At 37.9% G+C, this 12,983-nt stretch overlaps 1 protein-coding gene and 1 pseudogene across 2 annotated transcripts; both read right to left on the bottom strand.

Annotated features, from left to right (window-relative positions):
• Nucleotides 1–716: 716 nt before the first annotated feature.
• LOC102288604 lies at nucleotides 717–4,023 on the bottom strand (annotated as a pseudogene).
• Nucleotides 4,024–6,134: 2,111 nt separating this feature from the next.
• On the bottom strand, nucleotides 6,135–10,736 carry LOC102311931 (cytosolic sulfotransferase 3). Of its 2 annotated transcripts, XM_014338965.2 has the most exons (9): nucleotides 10,597–10,736; nucleotides 10,038–10,176; nucleotides 9,412–9,540; nucleotides 9,218–9,318; nucleotides 8,925–9,051; nucleotides 8,744–8,841; nucleotides 8,472–8,646; nucleotides 8,242–8,399; nucleotides 6,135–6,383 (listed from the first exon to the last, which is right to left on the bottom strand). In XM_014338965.2, exons 1-8 carry the CDS (start codon nucleotides 10,687–10,689, stop codon nucleotides 8,287–8,289), a joined length of 975 nt encoding a protein of 324 aa, XP_014194451.1. In that variant the 5' UTR covers nucleotides 10,690–10,736; the 3' UTR covers nucleotides 6,135–6,383; nucleotides 8,242–8,286. The 2 variants fall into 2 exon arrangements, with proteins under 2 accessions (XP_014194451.1, XP_014194450.1); XM_014338964.2 differs by lacking the exon at nucleotides 6,135–6,383 and having other exon boundaries at nucleotides 8,180–8,399.
• Between the last annotated feature and the right edge of the window lie 2,247 nt (nucleotides 10,737–12,983).

The raw sequence follows: 12,983 nt of genomic DNA, 5'->3' as shown, positions 1-12,983 counted from the left end.
CTGTGTCTGTCAGTCCTCATCCTGCCTGCCACAGCACTAAACACGACAGAAGTAATACCTGGTGAAAATAACAGTTAATATTTCATCATTAGATTTAATCCAGTTAATCACTGAATGTTGATTTTTAATGCAGAACATATGATTTTTTTTTCAGGAGCCAAAAAAACAAACAATAAGAAAAACACCGTAGAAGTTTTGCACTGTGCATTTTCTCATTTAAGGAGAAACCTTGTGGTTCATCACACGAACTGTCATTTTCTTTTAATTTTTATACTGATTCTGACATTTTCCTTCCCCAAAAGGAAGGAACACCATTGGTCTATTTCTCTTTAAAAGTCCTGTTGACATTAAAAAGTTTCAGCATCTTGTTGTGATTATGCAGATAAATGGTTATTAGAAATGCATTATTCTTCAAATCAAAAATGGATTTCATAAAAAATTATTGCACTCTCAATCAAACCTTATTGCAAAAATATTTTAATTACAAATAAAAAAAATGTATAAGTCTTGTGGAAACTGCAATTTCAACGGATTCAATAAACTAAGTCAAAAGTTAGTTTTCTTTCTCAAATTTAAAATGAAGTTTCTAAATATTCTTCAGTGATAAAACAACTGTGTCCAGATGAATTGAATCAGTGTTTGAGGCTAAAGAAAGAGTTATTAGATGTTGAAATACTCCCTAAAGCTGAGTGAAAGCAAAGGTCCTTCCAATAGATATGTAAAACTGACCCTTTTCATGAGTATTAGTGCCCTAATGGATTTTTACATCATTCCCTGAATACCTAGACCTTTGTTTGTTGTTTGCCTTTTTAATTTCTCCTATTTGAGGATCTTGTAAGAATAAAACTATGAATCGCCTTTAAACAGAAAGTGGTTTTAAAAAGGTGTGCTGATACGAGGATAATGGGTTAACTTTACAGCATACCACAAAGTTGCCATTATTTAACAAAGTTTAAAACATGTTACTGAGCAGAATGAAGGTGCAGAAAAGCCAAAAGTATAATATCCATATACGATAACACACGGTGTCAGACAAATCATACCTGACCATCATTTTTTAAAGAATGGAAGCTATCATATATAAGTTGGTACTGTTTCTGGAAATTGTTCTGTCGAATTTATCATTTCTGCAGGACAGCTCAGGGTTGTGAACTCTGCCACAGCTCTCTATCACCTACCTGAAATTTAGTTTGTTTAAATTTCATATCAAATTTGGCTTATTTCTTAACTCTTTAATCACATATCAGTGCAGAGTTCCATCACACCCAGCTGGGGATCTAAATTTCATAACGAAACTTTAGATCAGGATTCTTCATTTTCTGCTTGTAGTCTTCATCAAACTGTTCATTCTGGGCCACAGTGAAGTGGTTCTTCCAGTCACCAACTTTTCCTGAAGAAACAGAGAAAATAATTCAGGTTATTTGATCAACCTATTCATAAATGCAGTACACAGTTCTCAGAACAAACACAGAGGGGAACAAAACAACTTTTAGGTTTAGACATTTATACCTTTTCTCATGAAAGGAGATATAGTCTGGTTCATTGAATCAAAGGTGGAGTAGTTGGTCATTTTATTTTGTTTCATATTGTCAAAAGTCACGCTGGCTTTGACTCTTTCCTTCTCTTCAGGTGATGGAGACAAACTAAGGAAGGAACACAGTCGGTCTATTTCTCGTCCACAGTCCTGTGTGAAGTGTTATTTTATATTTCATTTATATGTTCTTCAAAGAAAATGATACAAAGGCAAAGAATTTGAAGTTAAAATAACAACTGCATAATGTTTCTTTTGGTAAACATAGAAAGCGAGTCCCACAGACTAGAACACCAGACGAAGGCTAAGTATTTCCTAAAAGCTATTTAATCTTTCAGCAAGGGCAACGTGTTTATTAACAAACTCAAGACACTTTTTAATGTAATGAGCTTTGTTGTAAATGGCATTCTTTAGCACAACTCATGATACCTCAATCAAATCTTCATAGAACATGAAGTGAAAACCTGAATAAGTCTGCTTCTTCTCCCACCAGCCGTTCACATGGTCATACCACGATCCAAAAACCACTACAAACACACAACAAAACACAACAGAGTGTTTACATGAGAAATAAAATGAAAACAATGTCTCTTCTTTCTACAGTAAAACTAAACTGAACTCACTCTTCCCCTCCATGAAGTTCTGCAGGAAGGTGCTCCATTTCCCCGGTTCTGGCATACCACTGTCCATGCGTTCAAAATGGAAGTAGGACACTGCATTGTCCTTTGCATTGCGGGCCACGTAGACTACCTGCAGAACCAGACAACAACAAGTTCTAATCTGTTTCATAAATCCCATGTCTCTATGGTTACAGGTATATATGCATTTTACCCTGCAGCGCTGCTCCCAGAAGGACTTCGGTACAAACTGGACTGGTAGATGAGTTTTAATGAGACGAGGAGTGGTGGGAAGTTTCTCTGCTTGTTCTGTACCTGCAAGGTAAGAATGATTGATTTGCCACTAATAATGTCACGGTTATGGGTCATTTTGATCCAGCATTTTGAGTTTCTTATGTTTTGGTTTATTTTTTGCATTATGGATTATTTTCTGATGCTCTTGTGCTTTATTGATTATTATTAGAATTCTATGTTTCTGTTTATTCGTGTTTAGGGATTAGTTCTTAGGGTTTGTGTCTCATGTTTAGTGTAGGTTCAGTTCTGTGTCTGGTCTGCTTCTCTGTGTAGTGGTTTCTTGTTTCCTGTTTTATTGTGAAGGTCTCTGTCTCATGTGAGTGCATTCAGTTTTGCAATTACTTCCTGCTGTGTTCCCCACCTGTGTGTAATCTCCCTGTTCTTCTGTGTGTATTTAAGTTGTGTCTTCTTATGTTGTAGTGGCTGGTCCGTCGCATTTCAACTGTGAATCTACTGTGCTTCATCCATGTGTTCTCCCTGCTGTCTACCGTCATATTCCTCTGCTCATCCTTCTTCATATTTGCGTTTAGTAGTTTAGTTTTCCCAGTTCAGGTTATCTTTAGTTCTGTTGCCGTTTTCAACTTGTGTTTTGTCTTACAATAAACCTCCTTCGCACCTCCACGAGTGCCTGCAATTGGATCCTCCTTTATTTTTCTCCACATGGCTCATTCCACTCGCTGTGACAGATAAGCTGGACTTTGCTAGATGCCAGAGGTCAACATGTCTAAAAGTCCAACATTTTAGGGCAAATTTGAGATGTTTTACATTTACAGTGTTTGCACACTGACAAATAACCAAATCTAATTATCAAGCAAAAAGAAAAGTTGCACTTGATTAAGAATTAGATCACTCTGTTGAGACAACAGCAAATGAGAAACACACTGAGTGAGGTTGTATTTTAGCAGCTGCCGTTGCAATGTGTGACACGCAAAAATTTATGCAATCAAAACTGATGTGAGATGTAATGGCAAAGGGGGTTTGCATATCTCCAGGAAGGGTACTCTGTCATGAAGAGGGATGGAAGTCTGACGGTCTGGACCCATGTGCGCAAAATACAGAAGATCTAGGATGTAGGAGACCCATGTGGTTCCTGAGGTTGAAAGAGATAAAACCATGCTGTTCAGTGGGAAATATAGCAATCCATGAAATGATTTATTTTTTAAAAAGAAAAAAATATATAGTAATTAGCTCTACACAAGCCTTCTGTCCTTAAGCTTTATTTATATAGTGTCTTTCAGCACAACATTCAGCTCAAAGGATTTAACTTGATGAGATAAAAACAATTTTTAAAGCCAATAAAACACATACAGAGATAAAGAGAATCTAAAATAACTTTCAAGGCTTTGATTTGAGTTTGAATCAGTTTACTTTCACATGTCTTCACTTTCTGATGTTTACCCAGGCTGGCACAATTCTGTCTACTAAGGTTAAATTAACCTTACCTGCTTTAGGGTACGTAGCAGTAAGAATATCATCTGGTCTTGCTTTGAAGTTCTGTATGTTGTCCCAGTTTTTTGTAAACTGATTGATCATGCCAACTCCATGGAAGTAAAACAGTTCTGGTCGAGGTCACGCCTGCATCTCTTGACTTTTTGACTTCTTCTTTTTTTTAATTAAAATACCTGCCTGAGTTTTTATTCCACACTTTAAAGTGTCTTTCTCACATTTAATGTAATTTTTAGTCTGCTTTACTGTTTTATTCTCTGCTCATCCATTTCATAAATTGGTAACCTTCAGTGCCGTAATTATACCCTCAGTGCACTTTGCTTTTTAAGGTTGTGTTTTAAAAAAAATGTTTTAGATCACGCATTAACCCACTCCCTCTTTCCGTCTTTATTTTTACAATATCTTACAGATTTGATATTAATAGGATTAAAAAGTTTCTTATCTAACTAGATGTCAATCATTTAGCATAAACTTGGTTAAAAAGGAACTCATATCAACAGTAACACATCAACAGCCCGTATGGTACTGATTAATGATTAGTCAAAGCACCGACTGCTTCTGAGAAAAAGCACAGGCACAGTTCCAGCAGTAAAAACTTTCACAACAGCAGAGGTGAATTATCAATATGAAGGCTATTATGTTTCATTTCCAGCTTTTGTCCCACCCGCTTTCAATCAAAAACACAAACACAATGACACTAAATCTTCTGTTAAATCGCAGTTTGGTTTGCCCTCTTTCTCTCCTGCTGTAGGTGCCACCCTTTGCACCTGACCCCACTCAGTAGTTAGGCACTGAAGTGGTAAAGCTTGGAAGGGAATAGCCACCATGTAAATGAGCCTTTTATGACAACAACTGCGCTGCGTGTTTATTACCTCGCTCCTCGTTGACACTGAGGAAATTTGCACCAACCAACACGTATGACAATTTCCCAGCCGTTCTAAAAGCTGCTCAAATTAGCCTTGCTTGGATTGGAGCACAGGGCAGTGATGGTAGTGAGGGAGGAAGGCAATATTTGATTAATGTTATGGAAAAATTCTAGTTTATCCTCACATTTTCTTTATGTGTTTAGAATCTCACTGTAGGATTTGTGGCTTAGATAAAGTGTGCGTGTCAGTATGACCTCGTAAAAACCGCTTAGCTCGGTGTAACAATGTTTCAATGTGTTATTCACCAACTGTTTTGCTCAGAAGAATGAAACTCAGGGCCAGTGCCAGGAGCTTCCTGGTAAAAGATAGTAGGAGTTGTTCTCTGTCCAGCCACAGCCCGTGGGACAGAAACCTGTTGTAACTAAAAGATACACAGAGTTGTGTGTGTGTGTGTGTGTGTGTGGGTGGGTGGGGTGTTGCAGACTTTATTTGCAAAATTCCATGACATTAATGAGCAATAAGTTAAATTACTAGGATGCAGCTTAATATCCAGCTTATTATCATACTCTGTGCAATATAGTCTCTTACTTGTACTCTGTAGGAAGAGTCACATTTTGTTACCATTATGTTATCACCTTACTTTTAATATACATTTTTTGTAGTTGTAAAATAGTACTTTGACCTGCTCAACCAACTGTCTACTCTCCAATGCCTACACTACAAGATCCAAGCACCAGGATTCACAAGTGCCTCAGGATCTCTTTCTTGGACAAAGATGAAAGGCATTAGTGTTGTATTTAAAGTGTACTGGTTTCATTTTGTTTTTTCATGCTTTCCAATATATTATTATGATCTTTATTTCTAGCACACTTTGTTGCATTTTTACATTTCCTGAGCATTATGGAACAGTTTGTGTTGCTTATTAATGTACAACTTTTAAGAGATTGAGGTTCAGACTACATGAACATTCATAATCTGTCATGGTTTCAAAGTTTCTTGCACTAGCCCACCTTCCCCCACCCCCCTTCTCTCTTTCCTAGCAGTGTTTGTATGTTTGTGGGAGTTATTTTTATCTTCCCATCAGTAGTGGCTCTTCCTGATTACCCACCTTCCTGCTGGCCGGTCAGTGAGTCACTGATCACATTCACCTGCGGCTCGTTAGATAATCAGGCGGTCTACTTAAGGCTGGAGCCACGATGACACTCGGTCATAGTTTGCTGTTTATGTTTGGCTTGGAATAACTTTCTTTTCGAGAACAAAGTTTGCAATCTTGAGCTCAAGTGCAGAAATAAATTGACAATACAGCCCCTCACTGTGCTTTTGGCTTCCATGCATTGATCTTCAGGTTTTACAATAAAAGCACAATGTGTACGCGTAAAATTAAGGTATTTGGAGTGTTTATTATTCCACTGTATAATTCTGTCACATGTATGCCACAGTTTGTTTAGATGAGATCTTTGTAATACACAATGCACAGCAGTAGCTGCATACTATATCCAGTCTGTATGCCTGGCTCTGTTCAAATTTCAGTGCAGAACTGAAGTGTGGGATCTTTCATCTTCTTGTAGTCTTCATCAAAAACGTCATTCTGAGCGACGGTGAAGTGGTTCTTCCAGTCGCCAACCTTCCCTGCAGAAAATAAATAAATATAATAATAATAATAATAATAATAATAATAATAATAATTCAGGTATTTCCCCCCTAATCTTGCCAAATGCATCACATTACTGTTAGGTGTGTACCTTTTCTCATGAAGGGAGAAATCTTGAAATCCAGCCTGAACTTCGAGCGCATATTTATGGTTTGATTTAATATCTGCTGCAGTGATGTACAGAGGCAAAACTACAAAACTAACTGTAGCTTGTTCATCTGGAAACTTCAGAAAATTAATGACATTTTCTCAAATTTAAGAAAGTGCCTCAAGCTGTTGTTTTTGTTTTTTTTCCTAATGGCCAGTAGGAACTGACTCGTCTAGTCATGGAAGGAAGTCCTTAAAGTGCATGGAAAAATAATTTCACTGCTCACATGATTCCACAGACGACTTACTAGCCATGGATGGTATGCTAACATGTTCGATAGAGACTATGTCTGTGACATATAACCAGTACTGTCCAAAACTGAGGGAAAAAAATTCTATTGTTAATCTAATGGTGCAGCCTGTCCACAAAGACTACAAATTAGTTTCTTTAGCTTGAGGTGTACCCTGATGTAGAAATTCTTAGGCTTCCCCTACATCCTAAATCCCAGTATAACCCCTGTTCCCCATGCTTTTGTTTCTGCTGAGTCAGACTTTGGTACTTGGTGTACGTTGCCTTGTTTTGACAGAACTATGTTTTCTGACCAAAATACTGCAGACCAGTAACGTAGATAACCGTTGTGTTTCCTATAAATATAGTGTATTAAAATTAATGTGTTGGTTCCAGGCATTGAAACATGTATCTTTTCAAAATGTATAATGCAAAGCAAATTTTGTCACTGATTCACATAGTAGTAGGACAGGACTAAACAAATGGAACAAACTGAGTGATGCAACGAAAGGGGATCAAAAGGGGAGGGGAGAAGCAAGGGGCCTAGAAAATAGAAACAGCAGACTGGAGGTAATGTTCAAGATGGAAATGGTCAGCAGCAGTACTAAGGTAGGTTGTGGCATTTAAACAATGTTCAGTGTACCAAGAAAATGTGCCCACACATTTTTTTTTCCCCCATCCTCCAATTTTGGTGAGCACGTACAAATTATATCCTCAGTTTCCTGTTCTTAGGTGATATTAGTGGGGCCCACTGTGGTCTTCAACTGTGTGTTCAGAGATGCTCTTCTGCTTACCTTGGCTATAACAAGTGGTTATTTTAGTGCTTTCCTGTTAGGTTCAATCAGTCTAATCATTCTTCTCTGAGCTCCTAACACATCAACATGTCATTTACACCCAGGTAAGTGCTGCTCATTGGCTATTTTCCTTTTTTGTCTCTATTTGCTGGAAAATCCTTGTAGTCCCACTGAATTACTTAGACCAGCTTAGCAACCATGCCATTCTGATTTTCTTTTTAAACACAGAGTTGCTGCCATGCGATTGGCTGATTGGATCTGTGCGTTAACAAGCAGTTGAACAGATGTACCCTAATGAGTAAAGCGAGTGTGTAATAAGTATAAATCATGCATTCATGTACAACTAAGAAGACTACGGACGTTAATGAAACAATAATGAAACTGAAGACAACAGTGATGCAACATCAAAGTATGCCAACTGCAATCAGAAAAATGAAGATTCAATTTTGGTCAGATTAAGATCTTGTTTTGTTAAACAGTACTGTTCAGCAGTATCTGTTTGATCTTTTTAAAAAGTCAAGACGGTATGGGCTGTTTTGTGCACATACATGTCTTAAATATTCACTGTCAGAGATGACATTCCTGTTAACTGATGATTCATAAGTTTGTGATTTGTAAGTTTATTTATTTCAATAAACAGATCAGCACTTCTGGCTTATTTCATACTTCAATTTTTTTCAGACTATATCCAGTCTGTATGCCTGGCTCTGTTCAAATTTCAGTGCGAAACTGAAGTGTGGGATCTTTCATCTTCTTCTTGTAGTCTTCATCAAACACTTCATTCTGAGCGACGGTGAAGTGGTTCTTCCAGTCGCCAACCTTCCCTGCAGAAAAAAATAATAATTCAGGTATTTTTCCTAATGTTACCAAATGCATCACATTACTGTTCACTGTACCTTTTCTCATGAAGGGAGAAATCTTGAAATCCATAACCGGGGCTGTAGAATAGTTGGCCATGTCATTCTTTTTCATGTTATCAAACTGGACTCCACCTGAGATCATTTTCTTCTCCTCAGCTGAACGAGACAAACCGAGGAAGCTGCAGAGTTGGTCTATTTCCCGTTCAGTGTCCTGGAAACACATCATGGAATTAATCGCAGCATTAAAACCGCCTGGATGAGAGCATGAGAACATGCAGAAGAAAGTGCCAATGAAGAAATCAGATTACCTCAATCATATCTTCATAGAACATGTAATGAATATTTGAGTAAGTCTGTTTCTTCTTCCACCAGCCATTCACATGGTCATACCAGGAGCCAAATACCACTAAGATCAAAGAACAACACTTAAGCAATGAGAGGAAAAGATCTACACCTCACACGAAGGATAACTGTATTATTTATGCATACTTTGTCCTTCCAAAAATCTGTGGAAGTAGTTATTCCATTCTCCAGCCTCTGGCTCAACCACATTCATGCGATCAAAGTGGAAATAAGACACCATGTTGTCCTTTGCATTGCGGGCTACATAAACAATCTGCAGAAGATGGAAAAAAGAAATCTTAAACATTTACCAGAAGTAGACACTTTGGAGCTCCTTATTAGGCTTAAAGGTTCAAGTTACGCCTGACGTGCTACCTTAGATTGCACTGTTATCAGTACTATTATCAGCTTCTTGAAAAACAGCACACAGGTTACTGTACCCTACAGTTTTGCTCCCAGAAGGACTTTGGCACAAACTGGACAGGAAAATGAGTCTTAATGAGTCGAGGGGTGGTGGGCAGCTTGTCTGTCAGGTCTTTCCCTGCATGGAGGGGTGAACATGGAGTAAGGAAAATTTGATATGGGAAACGGGTAACATGATAATATAACCATAGCAATATGACTGATTGGTAACCTGAATCCAAAGATGGGATGGCAATCTCCAGAAAGGGTACTCTTTCATAGATGGGGATGGTTTTTTGCCTCTCTGGACACGTCTGACCAAAATACAGCAGGTCAAGGATCTGGGAGACCCATGTAGTTCCTAGAGAGAGAGAGAGAGAGAGAGGCAAATAAACTTGATCCCAACTGTTACAGGAAAAATGATTCTATGTTTCTTTACCTTCTTTTAAATGTACAAAGATGCCCTTTGTCTATGGTTAGATTAGTTTAGAATTATCCTTTTAGACTTTCCCAGCAAAGACATATTGTTTTGGGACATATTGTTTTATCTCTCACAGCTTTCTCACAGCTCTCTGCTGACGAGACTAGCGCCACATATGGAGTTGTTTATTTTATCTGTTTATTATTTTCTTATCCTGTTCTCACTGTCTTTCCTATAAAAAGTGCCAAGCCTCTGTTCACGACGTGAGTTGTTCTCAGCAGCTCACCCGTGTACACGTTTAGCAAAGAAAGTAACTTTGTCTCATTGTGTCTTTATTTCTCCTGGGTTTTTTACAGAGTTTTCCCCCAACACCAACACTGACCTCTATACACATATTTTGATGAGCTATAGTTTTTGTACACGTTTGTTGGACTGACCTGCTTTGGGATATGTTGCGATAAGTATATCATCTGGTCTGGCCTGAAAGTTCTGAACATTCTCCCAGTTGTCTGTAAAATAGTGAGTCATTGAGACTCCATGGAAATCAAAGAGCTCTGGTCTGGAAGACAAAATAGCCTTTTGGGGAAAAAGAAAAGAAAAAACAAACATTAGAGTGTGTGAACAGCAACTGCAGGGATTTGACTGCGGAGAAGAAAAAGAGAAACTAGTGTTGGCAGTTGTGGGTAGTGAATTCAGATTTGTTTCTACTTCTGAGTGACACAAATGATTAACAGCACAAAAGCACACAGTGTGCTCAGAGATCAAGTCTTTGGCTGAACTTAACAAAAACACTGGTTCCAAGTGACAAAGAGAAAGTCTTAAAGCTTCAAACATTGGAAAAACAAATAAAATATAGGTTGCTTCTACGTGCATTTAAAACCGCTTTCTTTTTTAATAGCTCAGCCTCACATGCTTAACAAGAAACAAACTCCACAACAGGAAAGCAACCTGTAGCTAAAAACATCAAACTGTTTTGTTTAGAGATACCATACATACCTTCTCAGCACTAAGTGATATGTTCATTGTTGGTTTCTGCCTGGCTTTTGGTGTTGTAAGAAAAATTCTCCTCCTTTTCTGGTTGCATAACATACCATTGTTAGCTGCGCTCACTTCCACATGTAATCTGAAAGCCCCGCCCCTCTGGTTTCAGATTTCCTGACCCTTTTGTGGCCACATTCGCTTAAGGATTTGAAGTGCTTCAAATGAATTCCATGTTCTATTTGGTGTGAAATTTTAAGTAGGCAATATTTTTTAAAAGCACATCATATGCTGTAGACTGGATAGAGATAAGTGTGCATTTATTTATTTATCTTTTTTTGTGAGTTCTTTGTAATGAGTTGGAAGAAGTTTGACCACTGACCAAAGAGTTTTAAACACACAAGGGTCATGGAAAGAGAATAAATGTATGAGAATCCCCATTTAAAAATGAAAACTCATTAAGAAAAGGTTTGTTTGACTTTAAAACGACAGCTTTAAATTTGAGCTGTCCTTTATTTGTCAAAAAAAAGTTTCAAAATAAAGGATGCCTTTGAGGGCGTAGTGGCCCAGAAACAAGCAAGACAGCATAAAAGTTTGAAATTTAAAAGCAAAGACAAATTTAAAGGTTAGCATCTCAGTGGATTTAGCATTGGTCCCTAGCCTACATCTCATTTCTCTGTTCTTCTTGTTCTAGCCTCACTGCAAGCATTACAAGCTTGCAATATATCTGCTTCATTTCTCATTGAACATCACGCAAACCACCTGACCATGAAACTGCTTGTTAGTCAGTTGTCTGAACTAATTTTGAGCTTCTGAAAATGAAGGTTGTGTATAGAAATGGAGGTAATTCTTACACAGTTTAGTTTGGGCAAGATTTCTTGAATTGAAGCTAAAAGCCTGAACTTCGAGCGCATATTTATGGTTTGATTTAATATCTGCTGCAGTGATGTACAGAGGCAAAACTACAAAACTAACTGTAGCTTGTTTGTCTGGAAACTTCAGAAAATTAATTACACCAAGAAAATGTGCCCACACATTTTTTTCCCCACTCTCTAATTTTGGTGAGCACGTACAAATTATATCCTCAGTTTCCTGTTCTTAGGTGATATTAGTGGGGCCCACTGTGGTCTTCTACTGCTTTAACCCATCTGCTTTGAAATACTCTGTGTTCAGAGATGCTCTTCTGCTTATCTTGGCTATAACAAGTAGTTATTTTAGTGCTTTCCTGTTAGGTTCAATCAACAATGTCTTGTTTGTTGCCTTAGATTGCACTGTTATCAGTACTATTATCAGCTTCTTGAAAAACAGCACACAGGTTACTGTACCCTACAGTTTTGCTCCCAGAAGGACTTTGGCACAAACTGGACAGGAAAATGAGTCTTAATGAGTCGAGGGGTGGTGGGCAGCTTGTCTGTCAGGTCTTTCCCTGCATGGAGGGGTGAACATGGAATAAGGAAAACCCTGAAATGGAAAACATGTAACATGATAATATAACCATAGCAATATGACTGATTGCCATGCCATCTTTGGATTCAGGTTACCAATCTCCAGAAAGGGTACTCTTTCATAGATGGGGATGGTTTTTTGTCTCTCTGGACACGTCTGACCAAAATACAGCAGGTCAAGGATTTGGGAGACCCATGTAGTTCCTAGAAAGAGAGAGAGGCAAATAACTTGATCCCAACACTGACCTCTATACACACATTTTGATGAGCTATAAAGTTTGTACACGTTTGTTGGACTGACCTGCCTTGGGATATGTTGCAATAAGTATATCATCTGGTCTGACCTGAAAGTTCTGAACATTCTCCCAGTTGTCTGTAAAATAGTGAGTCATTGAGACTCCATGGAAATCAAAGAGCTCTGGTCTGGAAAACAAAATTGCTTTTTGGGGAAAAGAGAAAAAACTAAATGTGTGAACAGCAACTGCAGGGATTTGACTGCGGAGAAGAAAAAGAGTGTTGGCAGTTGTGGGTAGTGAATTCAGGTAGTGCTTCAAGCTTATTTCTACAAGTCCTCTATAAAGAGAGTGAAACAACAAATGATTAACGGCACAAAAGCCCTTGTGCTTAGAGATCAAGTCTTTGGTTGAACTCAACAAAAACACTAGTGCCAAGTGACAAAAAGACGGTCTTAAACTTTCACATTTTGTCAAATGAATTGATTATCGATTCCTCCTGCATGCGTTCAAACTACTTTCTTTGTTTTTAGCTCAGAATTACATGCTTAACAAGTAAAAACTCCATGAAAGGAAATCAAATTGTAGCTAAAAAAGATACTAAAACAGTTTTGTTTAGAGAGATTCAGTTGTTTACACTGAATAAATGGCTTATATCAGCATGTGCTGACCACTCAGTGCATTTTATCGACAACTTTAATATTTTTTGGGAACGCAGGCATCTGTT

The sequence above is a fragment of the Haplochromis burtoni genome, unplaced genomic scaffold, assembly GCF_018398535.1.
Source record: "Haplochromis burtoni strain Fernald_Lab_line unplaced genomic scaffold, NCSU_Asbu1 Contig_252, whole genome shotgun sequence".
In the NCBI taxonomy this organism is placed as follows: domain Eukaryota; kingdom Metazoa; phylum Chordata; class Actinopteri; order Cichliformes; family Cichlidae; genus Haplochromis; species Haplochromis burtoni.
Note: the sequence above shows the minus strand (reverse complement) of the source record. Positions and strands in the feature narration are given on the sequence as shown.